Source organism: Babylonia areolata, chromosome 10 (genome assembly GCF_041734735.1).
Source record: "Babylonia areolata isolate BAREFJ2019XMU chromosome 10, ASM4173473v1, whole genome shotgun sequence".
Taxonomy (NCBI): domain Eukaryota; kingdom Metazoa; phylum Mollusca; class Gastropoda; order Neogastropoda; family Buccinidae; genus Babylonia; species Babylonia areolata.
In genome coordinates, this window is record NC_134885.1 from 32,016,557 (window position 1) to 32,033,288 (window position 16,732).

A 16,732-nucleotide genomic window follows, 5' to 3' on the forward strand; every position below is an offset into this window, starting at 1 on the left:
ATAGTGACAACATAAGCAAAATCTGTCAATTTTTGACAGTTTCTGTAAAACGACTTTTTAAGCACAACCACTTATAACCAAGACGTATATGTTATCACTTTCGTGCATAAGTAGGTTTTTACCAAACCAAAACACTTAAGGTGCTGGAAAACTGATTATCTTTTATGTTATGGTCTTGATCCAAGTCCTGCATGAGAGTAGTTTCTCATTTTGAAAATGTGTTCCTTAAAATACATGTTATTATATTATACACTCGTTTTTTGTTTTTTTTTACTGCCTGTTAAATCGAGCCACAGTATTTCACTGCTGGCTTGTGGGTATTCAGCTTAATTCATTTTACTTTTTGACCTCTTACCAGTGTCATTTTACAACCCTTGACTTAATGACTACCTAGTTAAACCGATCTCTCAGTCAAAGAAGGCTACTCACTTGCGTGGCTTTCGTCAGCGATCCGGCCAGCTTCTTCAGCACAACTGCTGGGTAGAGAACTAGCAGCTGTACGCATCGCCGTGAGCGAATTCACGACAATGCGACTCGACGAGTGAGAAGTACACCGAACCCCCTGATTTGTTTTTTGGTTGTTTTTTTTTGTTTTCCTTTAGCTGGACTTGACCATGGTCTGAGAGTTCTGTCTGGACTCCAGTTGGATCAATAAAGATGCATTGCTTTGTATTGTACTGCCCTGCATTGTATTGTAATGTATTGCATTGTATTGTGTTTCATTGCATTGCATTGTAATGTATTGCATTGCACTGCATTGTATTGTGTTTTATTGCATTGCATTGTAATGTATTGTATTGTAATGTATTGTATTGTACTGCACTGTATTGTGTTGTACTGCATTGCATTGTGTTATAATGTATTGTGTTTTACTGCATTGCATTGCATTGTAATGTATTGTATTGCACTGTACTGTTTTGTACTGGTATCATACTGCACTGTATTGTATTGTACTGTTTTGTATTGTATTGTATTTTATTGTATTGTGTTGTACTGTACTGCACTGTACTGTACTATACTCTATTGTATTGTATTGTATTGTATTGTATTGTATTGTATTGTATAGCATCATGTTCCATAGCACTGCACTGCACTGCATTGTAAAAACAACAAAAAACTTGATTAAAAAAAAATCAAAAGGAAAAAAAAAAGAAGAAAAGAAAAGGAAAAAATATTTAAAAAAAAAAAAAAAAAAAAAAAAGAGCTTCACATACTGGTGGGAGAGTTGTGGGCCCTGGTGGAGGACTTGCCGAAGACCCTCTCCAGGTTAGAGTTGAGGAACATCCCGTTGGGGTCCAGCTGTTCCCGCAGTTGGCAGAACTCCCCCCACTTGGGGTACAGCCTCTCCAGATCGGCACCCTCGTAGTGGTGGTCCTGTGGAAACGATTCACTTTCCCCATCATGATTAGCTCTCTCCATAACGAATAACTTCTTCCGTAACTATTCTCTCTCAGTAACAATTAACTCTTTCTATACTAAGGTACGCTATAACGTACCTCATGTGCACAACACTTCGTTACTATGGTACGCTATAGCGTACCGCGAGTTTAAAAATTCGTAGTTCATTGGTTAACGGTTTTGTGTGAAACTAAACGGCACAGCTCTGTTCTGCAGTCACCCAAAAGTGCACCTGTACTTTTATTGTGGCTGAAAATACCTTTGTTTGAGTGCAATACATGCGAGTGTACAGTCACCCTCCTCGCTCGCTCGCTGGACAAGATGGCGTCTCAGTCAACTTCGGCAAGTATTTTGGATCAAAGTCGACTGCAAACTGATTCTATAGTGGATATCCACTGTGCATACGTATTTGCCCATTCAACTGCTACAATTAGGAAGTGTCCGTGGTTACAAAAGACCACACTTGTAAAATTTCTGTTGTAAGGGAAAAACTCACCCCCTTTATGTCAGTTGTGAAAAACATGGATTTTTTTCAAAATATGATAAATCAGTCAATAATTAAGTGAGTGCTCTGAAACTTTGCCAAGTGTTAGTCCATTCTAACTGTTATATTATCAAAAAATTTCACAGCTGTATGTAACTGCATTCATTTTTTGGATATTTTTCTTGTAACATAAACAAACGGCCAGTACAGAGAGTATAATGAAGGAAGTCATCGGGCAGTATAGAATGAGTTAACTCTCTCCATAACAATTTACTCTCTGTAACAACAAACTCTCCTCGTAATGATTAACTCTCTCCATAACAATTAGCATTCTCCATAACTATCAACTCTCTCCATACCATTCAGCACTCTCAACAGAAATTAACTCTCTCCATAACAATTTAGTCTCTTCTTATGATTAACTCTCTCCATATACAATTAACTCTCTCCATAACAATGTACTCTCTCCATAACGATTAACTCTCTCCAAAACATGCCAGGCTGGGAGGATTGCACAGGCAGAAGACCTTAAAGGACTGAATGGGTTAACTCTCTCCATAACAATTAACACTCTCAAGGTTTAGTTTCAGTTTCTCAAGGAGGCGTCACTGTGTTCGGACAAATCAATATACACTACACCACATCTGCCAGGCAGATGCCTGACCAGCAGCGTGACCCAACCCGCTTGGTCAGGCCATGAGTGCATGCATTTATATTTGTGTACCTATCAAGAGTGGGTTACTTTTAATTAATTTTGCCAGAGGACAAAACTTATGTTGCCATGGGTTCTTTTTCTGCGTGCTAAGTACATGTTGCATACAGGATCTCGGTTTATCATCTCATCTGAATGACAAGATCGTCAGTTTGATTTTCTACTCAAACTTGGGAGAGAGGGAGAAACCAAAATCTGGAAACCATAAACTCTCTACATGAGAGACAAAATCAACGTGTACACACTGTTATCAGGACGCAGTTAAAGGGTGGGTCCATACAAAGCAACAGACAGAACGAAGATAAATTTTACTCAGCTATACCATTCCTACTGACCTTTGCCCAGTGAGGCCGTCCACCCACTGAAGACACGATGCGTTCAAATGCACTCCAGTACTTCTCGTTTGGCACATATTTATTGTAGGGTCTGCAGAGAGAAACAATACACACATAATACAGTTTTATCATCACAATCATAATAAACATACTGATCTTTTTCTTGTGCACATATTTATCATAGGGTCTGGTCTGCAGACAGAAAGAAAATAAACATGATTGATTTTCACCATCACTATCATAATCAAACAAAATGATCTCCCCCCCCCCCCCCACATGTATTCACCACCTGATTATTAGATTTTTTTACATCACCATCCCAGCTACAAGAGCTGTACTGTCATTTTTTTTTTTTTATTGCATTAAAAACAACAACAAAGAAATAAGTTAAAACCAATTACAAACTCATCCACTCAACCAAAATTACTGGCAAACAGGTATCCCTTTTTCATCATCATGTGTGTGTGTGTCTCTCTCTCTATACACACACACACACACACACACACACAGATATATAGATATATATCCAGATGTCATCACATGCAACTGCTGACATATGTTACAAACTAACAACATTTGACACAACGCCAAAAACCTAGCATCCAGGTGTGGTGAGACAGACCCACCTGTACATGATGATGTTGATGTAGCAAGTATCCCAGCCATAGGAAGGACTGAGGTAAATGTCATCCTTTTTAACGAAGCGTACCTCCACCGGGAAATGTGCAGGAAACTTGTTGTTTGTGATCCAGCTGCTCAGCTCAGTGAGGACAACACCAACTTTCTCTCTGCGAAAACCCATGTGTGAGCCAAAAATTATTTCAGACAATTATATATATATATATATATATATATATATCTTTTTTCTTTTTTTTTTCTTTTTTTTTGTATGCTTATAGTTGACTTCATCAAGTTCTTCCGCCTTATACATATTATGATTAGTAGTAGTAGTTTTTTTTTTCTTTTTTTCTCAAGGCCTGACTAAGCGCGTTGGGTTACGCTGCTGGTCAGGCATCTGCTTGGCAGATGTGGTGTAGCGTATATGGATTTGTCCGAACGCAAGTGACGCCTCCTTGAGCTACTGAAACTGAAAAACTGAAACTCAGACAATTTGACAGCTGCCCTCTGCTAACTTTGTTTATATGTAACAGTTGAAGAATAAGCATGCACTGAACAGCAGGAAACAGAAAAGAAAGTCTCTTCGTAGATCAAACAGCACTGTGTGCATATGATATAGACTACTGACAGTAACATCTGACAGTGTATAGATAACAGAACTACGCTGCAAACTTTCCAAACACATTCATCACATGCGCTACACTGGAACGATTCCTTCCATGGTATACCAGCGCGAGAGACAACATGCCTCTAAAAAGAAGACTACACATTTCCAAACACATTAACACATTTAATAACAGATGTGATTAACGGAATTATCATTATCATTGTCGTTTACAACACAGCTGACATAAAAACAGGGCCATTCCATGTGACATGTTGAAACTGCTGATTCCATGAAAAACGGATGAAAAACACTGCACACATATTTTTTTTAAAACAGGTTAGAAAACAAATCAACTGCTAAAGAAAACAACACAGTTACACAGTAAATCTACCTAAGCCATATGTCACAGGGTAAAAAGCTACCTGGCAATGGCCCATTCACTGGCGTACTGATGACAGAGACAGTTGACGCTCAAGACCCTGTGGAGTCTTGGCCTAGAGGTAACGCGTCCGCCTAGGAAGCGAGAGAATCTGAGTGCACTGGTTCAAATCCCATAGTCACCAGTATTTTCTCACCCTCCATTTGACTGTGAGTGGCAGTCTGGAGGATAGTCATTTGGACGAGACAATAAAGTGAGGTCCCGCCGTGTGCAGCATGCACTTAGCGCACGTAAAAGAACCCACTGCAACAAAAGGGTTGCCCCTGGCAAAATTCTGTAGAAAAATCCACTTTGGTAGGAAAACAAAAAAAAATTGCAAGCAGAAAAAACACCAAAAAAAAAAAAAAGGGTGGCGCTCTCAGTGTAGTGGCGCACTCTCCTTGGGAAAAGCAGCCTGAATTTCACACAGGGAAATCTGTTGTGATAAAAAAAGAGTAATACAATATGATACTTCTTCTTCTTCTGCGTTCGTGGGCTGCAACTCCCATGTTCACTCAGTGGAGTGATGTCCTAGAGGTAACACGTCCGCCTAGGAAGCAAGAGAACTGGAGCGTGCTGGTTCGAATCACGGCTCAGCCGCCAATATTTTCTCCTCCTCCACTAGATCTTGAGTGGTGGTCTGGACTTTAGTCATTCAGATGAGAAGATAAAAAGAAATACAAAATACAAAAAATACAAATATGTACAAGAGTGGGCTTTTACATGTATGACCGTTTTTACCCCGCCATGTAGGCAGCCATACTCCACTTTCGGGGGTAATACAATACAATACAATAACACAACTACACCATAATCTACCTAAGCCACACAAGACACTTTTTATACAGGTAAAAAAGCTACCTGGGAATGGCCCACTCCATGACGTACTGACTAAAGAGACAGTTGAAGTTGAAGACCTTGTGGCTGCAGTCGATCCTCTCCGAGGAGTGAGCATACAGCAGACGGTAGTAGAAACGATTGATGGTGGGCACCAGGCCAGGAATGAAGATGCTGAAAGCAAAGGCATCATGTCATGTACAAATGCAGGGTCCATGCAGAGGCATGGAAGTCTAGAAAACTCTTAGAAGAAGAAAAAAACCCCAACATTTTCCATGTCTGGAAAAGTCTCAGGAAAAGAAACATAAGAGAACCATTTTCCATGTGTGAAAAAGTCTTGGAAAAAACATGAGGACAATTTCCAAAGCTAAAAAAGGTTTTGGAAAAAAAAAAAGAAATCATTTCTTGGGCTGGAGAAAAAGTCCTGGAGAAATTCGTCTTGCCCTTGAGGGTCTGGAGCAGTTTTGGAATCTTAATAAAACAGTTTCAGTTTCATAATAACAGCTGATCAGTACCATTCAGCAAACCAATTAATGCACTGGAAAACAAACAAAACAAAACCAAAAAAAAGATGAAAACTGAACATTTGATACTGGGATATCTACCAACCCCTTTTATCAACAGCACATCAGACAAATTTTTCAATCAGTCTGGCTGATGTGCTTGGCATGGAAAACTTTCAGTCTGGTCCTAAAAAAGTCTGGAAAAAGTTAAGAGCTTTGTTTGGTCACCTGTGTGGGAACCCTACTTGTAAGTAAAATATATACTCACATGCACAGATGCATATAAGGTAAACAGAACCCCCCCCCCCCCCCCAACCCATCCCTTCAGCACACAAATGCCATACCCACATAATAATGGAGTCTCCCGGTGGACCGACGGACGAGTAGGCAGGCAGGCTTATCTGTCGGTGTGTGTCCTCATATGGGAGAAGAGGCCGATTCTGGATGCGCAGCACTTCCCACAGGTGTTGCAAGGGAAAATGTCTCCAAAAGTTGAGCCCTACTTCCTTCGCACATGCTTCTCCTTCATGGCCAGCGTTCTCTTGTTTTCAAACATCTTTATGCCACTAGAGCACAGCATCCTCCAGCAAGAGTGGTCAAGGGCATCAGTTTCCCAGGAAATGATGTCTATGTCACAGGCTTTGTGGTTTGTCTTCAAGGTGTCCTTGAAGCGCTTGCAGGGTCTTCCAAGTTTGCGGTGGCCTTCCTTCAGCTGGCCATACAAGAGCATCTTTGGGATCCTTCTGTCTGTCATGTGGACAACGTGTCCTGTCCAGCGTAGCTGGCACTGGATCAGCAGGCTTTCGATGCTGGGCAGGCCGCTCCTCTCTAGTCGTGCCACTTTATGCCGAGGATCTTCCGTAGGCATCTCTGGTGAAACTGCTCAAGTTGTTGAATGCCATACTCACATCCATGCTAAAGGGCCAATAGCATTTTATGGTCATGGAGGCAGTGGATTCACATCCACTGAGTCAAGGGTTCAGCATAGGAAGGAGGGGCCCAATCCTCTCCTTCCACAACCTAAGTCATTCACCCATTCACACCTGGTTGGTATGAGGAAAATCAGGAAAACAGTAGTGCCTTTCTCGACGATATAACACCAGGCCGAAATGGGGCAGGTGAACCAGGCATGATCACTGATGAACACTGCATTAGGAGTCCAATATGGAGTGATGACCTGGAGGTAACGCGTCCGCCTAGGAAGCGAGAGAATCTGAGCACGCTGGTTCCAATCACAGCTCAGCCGCCGATATTTTCTCCCCCTCCACTAGACCTTGAGTGGTGGTCTGGATGCTAGTCATTCAGATGAGATGATAAACCGAGGTCCCATGTGCAGCATGCACTTAGTGCACGTAAAAGAACCCACGGCAACAAAAGGGTTGTTCCTGGCAAAATTCTGTAGAAAAATCCACTTCGATAGGAAAAACAAATAAAACTGCATGCAGGAAAAAATATAAAAAAATGGGTGGCACTGTAGTGTAGCAACGCACTCTCCCTGGGGAGAGCAACCCGAATTTCACACAGAGAAATCTGTTGTGATAAAAAGAAATACATACAATGCCTAACCAACTTTCCCAGTGCCTCCAAATGTACATTATCATTATTATCATTATTATCAAAAGTATTATTATTATTACTATTACTACCTTTTCTCCTCCTGAATCATTCTCAACAGCTCACCCCTTTCCAGTATGAAATTAAATGACTATTAGCGAGTGAGTGAGTTTTGACAGTTTCAGAATTTGTTGGCTGTATTTTTTTTTTATTGTGTACTATTTACAATTGTGTGCTATGGCTTGTGTGCGCGTGTGCTTGTGTGTATTGTGGGTGTGTGTGTGTGTGTGTGTGTGTGTGGGGGGGGGGATGAATAAATTTTAATAACGCTTGGTATCCTGTGTTCAATGTTTTCCTTTTTGATATTTACATGTGTTCTATTTGCAAACACCTACGGCTTATGTTCAAGATTAGGCGTAAATGCTAATAATAACAATAACAATAATAATATTGACCTCCAGACAGTTGTCTCACCTGATCCAGAACAGAAACTGCAGAAGGTGGAAACCTACAAAGCTGTCCCAAAACCAACTGCTCTTCACCTGGGTTTCCTGAAACAAGTCAGTGATTTTTTTTTTCTTTTCGCTTCCTCTTCTTTGTGTGTGTGTGTGTGTGTGTGTGCATGTGTGCTTGGTGTGTGTGTGCATGCGTGTGTGTGTGTGTGTGTGTGTGTGTGTGTGTGTGTATGCGTGTGCGTGCGCATGCGTGTGTGTGCATGTGTGTGCATACATGTGTGTGCGGAGTCAATGTGTGTGTATAATTTTTTATTAGTATATGTGTGTTGGTGTGTGTGTACATGATTGTGTGTGTGTGTGTGTGTGTGTGTGTGTGTACACACATATACATATATATAGATATATATGTGTGTGTGTGTGGTGAGAGAGATGTGTGTGATGTGTGCATGCAAGGGAAAGACAAAAGCAGAGCGAGAAAGACACAAAGAAAGACAGATACAAACTCAAGACTCACAATGGTTTATTCACTTTAGGCCTTGGCCCAAGAGAAAGACAGACAGAGAAAAGAGACAGAATGACACAGAGACACAGAGAGAGATTATCAGGAGAGAATAACACAGAGAGACTAGGAAACGAAACGAAACGAAACGAAATTTATTCAGTTTAGGCCATGGCCCCTCCTGAAGGGGGGGATACAAAGATATGAAACTAATAATGACAGCATGCACTGTTAATATACATGATATGTATACACACATATACAAACATACGTATATGCGCATATGAACACGCATCCACACACTTATATATACCCATAGGCACATATCCACACATATGAATACCATACATGACATAATTACAAAGTACAATATACTGACACATCTCATCCATATAAAAAAACCAAAAAAACAAAAACAAAAACCAATCTGATAAATGAGCAATAGTTAGTAGATCCGCATTTCTTAACTCAGAATATGATCTCGCCTCTTAAAGGCTTTATACAAGTAAATACACAAATTCTTCAGTGTGGTTTTGTTGTGAGTTGTCATCAGTCAAGTCAAACGAAACGCACTTGGGTTTGAGTGGAATTTCACAGGAATATACTCAGAGAGACTAGGACTGACAGAGAGAGAGAGAGGGGGAGAAAGAGAGAACGACAGAGATAGAGACAGAGTCAAGGTGCATGTGAATTTGACTGTGTCCATATGAACTGCAGTTTTTGCTTTGTGACCTGCTGTTACCTTATCTGTGCGTGAGGCATGGTAGCAGATGACATCCTCTGTGTAGGGGAACCAGAAGAAACGGAAATGATCACTGGAAGTCACATAGACATCCAGATTCTCCAACACCTGAAAACCATATGCGCGCACACACACACACACACACACACACACACACACCACACAAACTCACATGCACACACACACTCTCACAGTACACACACACAAACACAGAGCATACACAATCACACACACACACACATAGTGGCACACACACACACACAGAGAAAACACACACAACCATACCAATACACAAAACACACACACACACACAACCACACCAACAGTACACACACATACACAATACACACATGTACACACTCACACACACAAACATGTGCCACACACACACACACACACACACACACACATACACACACACACACAAACATCCAGATACAAATCATAAAACTATCATAAAATGAGATTTTGTAAAACTAAAGAAAAAAAACTTGACAAGGCTCATTTTGTTCATCAAAGTTGGTTTCTGTATACTAAAAACTTATCGATGTATGCATGCCTGAAATCTGACTAAATGACACAGGAAACGAATGATGAGTGCCCAATGGCAGCCATCAGTCGGCTCTACCCAGGTAGGCAGCCTGTTGTGGATATCACCCCGAGTTTGTAAAACGCCTAGAGCTTGGTCTCTGACCGAGGATAGGAGCTATGTACGTATCCATACCAAATCATCCAGCATCAGATAACCACCTATACCAGCGAGCTCATCCAGACTCACATCCTGCAGTTTGGCGGGGTACTGGGTCTGGTGCAGCCTGAAGGCAGGCTCACACTGCAGGGTCACCGTCAGGATCACCCCCAGCGCCCCCAGGCTCAGCACAGCCGCCGGCAGCAGCTCAGAGTTCTCTTCCTTGGAGATGTGCATGATCTCCCCTGAGGCCATCATCAGGTCCATGGCAACCACCTGTCGTGACCAAAGAGTCAGGTTTTGTGGAGCTGCACTACTGCTTTAAGACTGCTACTGTGCATCAACAGTGATATGTGTGATTTGCAAAATTAGCACACAGGTTGATATCAAGACGAGAACCATGACTCTGGCCCGTAATTCTCTACAGTCTATGACAGTCTTTGCAAACACTGAGGTCGGGCGCCTGTGGCCAGGCAAAAAAAAAACCCAACTGAATAAAGCTGTGAACTCAGCTCACTCACAGCCTGTCCAACCCAACACTTTCCTGTGTCTGTTTTGCTGAGGAAGGTAGTGAGAAACCACTGATATATATATAGATATATATATATATATATATATATATATATATATATATATATATATATATATATCTATATATCTGTGTGTGTGTGTGTGTGCAAGTTGGTTCAAATTTTTTATTCTGAACAGGAAAACGTTCTTCTAATAAGATTGATATTGATTTGTGCAGGCCTGATGGCTGAACTGAAGGCGAATCACCAAACCTGGCATAAATCACTGACAATCACAGTGTGGTAGTTGACAAACAGGAAGAGATCCAAATAAAAACAAGAAACTTTCCTTTACATTTCCAATGAGTAAACAAGGTCGAATCTATGAAGTGGGTACAGCTTTGTCCATGGACACGATCCTTGCCATATAAACTCTGAGGCACATTATTTTCACATCCAAACCTTGTCAAAACCATTGAACTATAGATTATTTTCCCTTTGCACAGAGCACATGAAGAATATGAGATAAAACAGAATCAAAATAAGACCGAAGGGAAAGAGAGGGAGAGACAAACAAAAAATGAGAGAGAGACAGACAGACAGAGAATGAGACAGAGCACACACGGACTATGAAATAATACAAAAGTAAAAAATAAGGCAGAAATGAAAGGGAAGGAAGAAGAGAGAGAGAGAGAATCAGTATCAGTATCAGTAGCTCAAGGAGGCCTCACTGCGTTTGGACAAATCCATATACGCTACACCACATCTGCCAAGCAGATGCCTGACCAGCAGCGAAACCCAACGCGATTAGTCAGGCCTTGAGAAAAAAAAAAAAAAATATATATATATATATATATATATATATATATATAAAAAAAAATAAATGAAAAAACACACAAAAAAAACCCACAAACAAAAAAAAAATAAATAAATAATAATAAAAAATAACATTAAATAAAATAAAAAGAAATAAGTAAATAAATAAATGAATAATAGATAAATACATAAAAAAGAACTACTGCTATTAATAATAATATTTATAAGGCGCAAAAACTTGATGAAGTCAACTATAAGCATACAAAAAATAAATCCCGTCCTCCATACACTCATTTCTAGGCTACGTATCCCAGCTTCCATGGCACACACACACACACACACACACACACACACACACACAGAAGACACTTTCTTATTTCCAAAGACATCAAACGACCACTACTTTATATCATGACAAAAAGAGGGAGAGAGAGGGAGAGACAGACAGACAGACAGAAAGAGACAGACAGAACAACAAGACAGAGAAGAGAGAGACAGACAGACAGACAGAGACAGACTGACAGAACAAAGAGACAGAGATGACAAACTGTCATTTCCAAAGACATCAAGCAACCATTATTTTATATTACGACAAATAGAGGAAGAGAGAGCCAGCGAGAGAGAGAAAGAGAAAGAGAGAGAGAAAGAGAGACAGACAGAGAAGACAAATTCTTATTTCCAAAAGACATCAAACGACCACTATTTTGTATCATGACAAATAAGAGCAACCAACACAACCAACTCACATAGCCTGACATGATGCTGTACTGGGCGCCAGTGCCGTGGGTGCCTGTAGAGATGACCCCAGCTGCTGTCACCTCCGACACTGTGCCTTGCCTGGAAGGTCATCACTTAACCCCTTGACTGCTGCTGGCGATTACGCTTGTCAGTGAAAGGCTGCGTCACCTCACTGGTATATGACTGAGCTTTGCAGTCAGGGCAGGGCATCAGTCACCATTGCGAATTCATCATTCGGACTTCTTCCTCTTAGAGGTTGCATTAGTTTTGTTCAGTCAAACCACACCACACCACTGGCATTACACAAAAAGTAGTGACTGCAGTTCAAACTCATACCACACTGACCTCATTTCACCAACGATCAGCAGTCAAGGGGTTATAGCGGGCGCAACAGCCGAGCGGTTAAAGCGTTGGACTTTCAATCTGAGGGTCCCGGGTCTGAATCTCGGTGGTGCCTGGTGGGTAAAGGGTGGAGATTTTTCCGATCTCCCAGGTCAACATACGTGCAGACCTGCCAGTGCCTGAACCCCCTTTGTGTGTATACGCACGCAGAAGATCAAATACGCATGTTAAAGATCCTGTAATCCATGTCAGCATTCGGTGGGTTATGGAAACAAGAACATACCCAACATGCACCCCCCCGAAAATGGAGTATGGCTGCCTACATGGCGGGGTAAATAAACAAAACAGCCATGCACGTAAAATGTTAAATGTTACATGTTTGTCTGAGTGTGTAGGTGTGCGTGCCTGAAATCTGATTGAATGACACAGGAAATGAATGATGAGCACCCAATGGCAACCGTCAGTCAGCTCTACCCAGGTAGGCAGCCGGTTGTGTAAATGACTCCGTGTGTGTAAAGCACTTAGAGCTTGGTCTCCAACCGAGGATAGGCGCTATATAAGTATCCATATCAATCAATCAATCAATCAATAAACCTGACATTCTTTTTTTTTCACAGCCTGAACTGGAAGGCATACTTCTGATATCATCACCTATATATACCTGAAAGTCTAATACTATCACCTGATAACTGATGGTCTAATACTATCACCTAGTCTTGACTGTCTGCTCTAATGTTGTAACCTAATCTGACAGTCCTATACTATCATCTGAAATTTACAGTCTAATACCATCATGGTCTAATACACCTAACATTGACAGTCTAATACTATCATCTGACTTGAACAATCCAATGCTGTCACCTAACCTTGACAGTCTCATTCTATCATCTAACCCTGACGGTTTAATACTATTAACTGACCTTAACAGTCTAATATCATCACCTAACCGACATAAGCATGCAAACGCACGCACACACACACAAACAAGCAGACAATCGCACATATACATATGGATACACATGGACCCACAGATACACACACGACTTACACACTCAAGGCCAGAGAATGCAAGGGTAGCACTTTCTCGTTCAACTCCTTCAGCAGACACCCACCCTGCACTGTGACCTGGCACTTGTCTTTGTCCACCTGAGGGGCGAAGTTTCAGTTTCAGTTTCAGTAGCTCAAGGAGGCGTCACTGCTTTCGGACAAATCCATATACGCTACACCACATCTGCCAAGCAGATGCCTGACCAGCAGCGAAACCCAACGCGCTTTGTCAGGCCTTGAGAAAAAAAATAAGATAAAATAAAATAAAATTTAATAAATAAATAAATTTTAAAAAATAATATAATTATATATATATATGAAAAAAAAATAAAATAATAATGAAATAAAATAAATAAATAGATTTTTAAAAAAATGAATAAGACAACAATGATGATAAATAAGCAAATAAATGTATAAAAAAAATAATAAAATAAAATATAAAAAAAGCAGACACACATTCACACATACACACACATAGGCATAACAGATATGCACCAAACATGCAGTTTCACAGATATGAAAGCACAGTCAAATACACATAAACGTACATGAGCCCCAACACACACACACACACACACACACACACACACACACACACACACACACACACACACAGAGAAATGTCAGAGTGTACACCTCGTGACAATACTCACATTCAGAACCTTGTTGTAGCGTGCCAGTGAGATCATGTAGTCGGTGGTGCAGGCCAGATCAGAGGGTGAGTGTCTGTTCCCCACCACCTTCACCTTCTTCCCCTTCTCCTGGGCCAGAGCCAAGATCTGCAATGTCATCGTGGGTCCTCTGTTAGTGTTACCATGAACAATAGTAATAATAATGATAATAATAATAAGAAGAATACTACTACTACTAATGATAATAAATAATACTAAGAATAGTATTAGTAATAATGATGATGATGATACTACTACTACTACTACAATACTAATGATAATAATAATGATACTAATGATAAGAATAATGCTAATGGTGATTACGTTAATAATAATAATAGTATAAATCACAATAATGATGTGCATTTGTAGAACATCCTTTCTCTCTATGAGCTCAGGGTGCTTTACATCAAAGAAAGATACAAATTACATAAGACTTCTCCTGACCACACACACACACACACTCTCTCTCTCTCCCTCTCCCTTCCCTCCCATACCCCTTCTCTCACACTTCATACATGTATGCAAAGTGAGTTGGTGGGCATGGGGTGGTGTTGCAAAAACAAGAAACTGAAATTAGGTTTTGAAAAGATTAGTTTTTAAGACAGAGCGAAAGGCAGAGATGGAGTCGGATGAATGGACATATGAAGTGAAAGGTTGGTATATACATCTGCTGTTAACAGTTACTACACCCCCTCCCAACCCTTCCCCTTCCCATGAAATCAAATAACACCCTTGATGTTGATATCTAATATTATGTGCAGATGTATATGATTTACATCCCTTTTTAACAACAACAAAATCTTTATTCATCTGCAGATATATATGATTTGCATCCCTTTTTAACAGCAACAAAATCTTTATTCATCAAAAGCATTTTACAACACCACACATAGAATTAAGTTGTTATATAGTTACACATACCACATTATACTGATAAACACCGATTTGACAGACAAACAATAAAGAGTGGTAACTCTCTCCATTTGACATATTCTAGTATATATCTCTAATAGCAGATCCATCAACATGTTTACAGCAGAAGCCAGAAGAAAAGGAAGGGGAGAAAACAAGAAAAGAAAAAATCATCTCCACTTCGACAGACTGATCTTCAGAACTGCCACAGACAATGTGAATGTGCTGGTGGAAAAGGCAAAGGCTGATTTCTTCACCCATAACATTTCAGCATGCCATACAGCCAGCCATCCTCAGAGGCAAACAAATCTTGGCAAAGTTAAGTGAAACCTCACCCCTTCTTGCCATCTTTTCCACCCCCATGCCCCCTGTTACTGGCAGACTTCCTTCACCATCAGGATTGAGGAGTGATATACAGTCAGTCATGTCCAACTCTGACCATCAGAACAGCAGAGTAGGTAACAGCTGCCCTGACTATGTGGACTAGAATTTGATTATAGTTGAACGTGGTTTGCCCAGAATACATCACCACTCTCTTGACCTGCATGGCTTTAGGGCAGTCAGTACTGGATGGTCCCCAAAGGCCAACTAGCCCCCCAAAGGTGCAGCACTAAAAACCAGTGCAGTCTTGCCTCCTGGTTTGAGTCATAGTTCTTCACAAAAGACTAAGCGGTAAATGAATTCCCACTGCATTGGGGCAACCATTGATCATTCAGCTCTTACTTTGCTGTTGGCCCTGCTGTAAGCTTCTGTCAGTCTCTGACATAAGCTGAGAGTTGAGCTGGCATGATCAAGGAGATCAGAGACAAACTGCTGGTGATAATGTATACTGCTTGGTGACAACATACTACCACACAAAAATGATTTTTCTGTTTGCATCTTAATGTACTGCGTCTGAGGATAAATATACTAAACATTTTTATTTTACATTTGGTGTAAAAAGAGTTGGTGTGATGTCACTTGTAAATTGTGAAGATGATCTTCCACAGAAACTTGAATTCTGTCCAAAGATATCGATCTTGCCGAGTGACACTGTTTACTTTCCAACATACACACATGAAAAGTTAAAGCTTATCAAATGTAAAACTAAATCTGCATCAGAAAAATGAACAAATAAAGCACCTTTTTCTGTATCAAATCTACAATGATAAGTATTGCAGATTTGATGATTGGCATAATCTTATTAAATATAAATAAAAGCAACACCATAATAGTGAATAACAAATGCAGGTATAAAATATAACCTCCTTTTTCGGTCTTTTTTCGAATTATTTTTTTCACCATTGTGAAGAAAATTTTCTTTTCTTTACAAAATACATAAATAAATAAGTAAACAACTCTTCTGTCATTGCTATAAACTGTATACATATCAAGATGCTTATAAAACAAAAATGGAAGGGTGGGGGCGTGGGGTGGAGTACTAAAGGGATTTTAAAGTTTTCAAAAATAAAAGCTATAGGCCATGATCTGAATTGGAACTGAGGGAGGGAGGAAGCTATTTTTTTTATGCCTGACTGGCTAACATCTTGGCAGCGGCAGCAAACCATACTCTCAATGTCTCATGGTGTATGATCAAAGTACAGTGTGTTTGATAGATTCAACTTTTCCAGTGTGACATATCATTATCAAACTGACCAGGATGCCACTTTCACGATTTCCGAAACAGGCTGAATCGATGCTGAAGAATTCTCTAGACAGAAATGACAAGACGTCAGAAAGTACAGTGTGTTTGATAGATTCAACTTTTCCAGTGTGACATATCATTATCAACCTCTCTCTCTTTTTTCTTCCCTTTTATTCTGTATTCTTCTGTGCCCCTTCTCTTCTCTTCTCTCTCTCTTTCT

General features: G+C 40.3%; 1 protein-coding gene across 1 annotated transcript in view; it reads right to left on the reverse strand.

The window, feature by feature from the left end:
- Nucleotides 1–750: 750 nt before the first annotated feature.
- LOC143286949 (L-gulonolactone oxidase-like) overlaps nt 751–16,732 on the reverse strand; it is a 20,216-nt gene continuing 4,234 nt past the window's right edge. Inside the window, exons 3-12 of the mRNA XM_076594920.1 lie at nt 13,956–14,081; nt 13,304–13,401; nt 11,922–12,012; nt 9,941–10,126; nt 9,163–9,270; nt 7,941–8,017; nt 5,434–5,583; nt 3,556–3,717; nt 2,930–3,020; nt 751–1,374 (exon numbers count right to left, since the gene is read on the reverse strand). Of these exons, the coding sequence (XP_076451035.1) occupies nt 1,207–1,374; nt 2,930–3,020; nt 3,556–3,717; nt 5,434–5,583; nt 7,941–8,017; nt 9,163–9,270; nt 9,941–10,126; nt 11,922–12,012; nt 13,304–13,401; nt 13,956–14,081 (1,257 nt within the window). The 3' untranslated portion in view covers nt 751–1,206. The remainder of the gene's footprint in view (nt 1,375–2,929; nt 3,021–3,555; nt 3,718–5,433; nt 5,584–7,940; nt 8,018–9,162; nt 9,271–9,940; nt 10,127–11,921; nt 12,013–13,303; nt 13,402–13,955; nt 14,082–16,732) is intronic.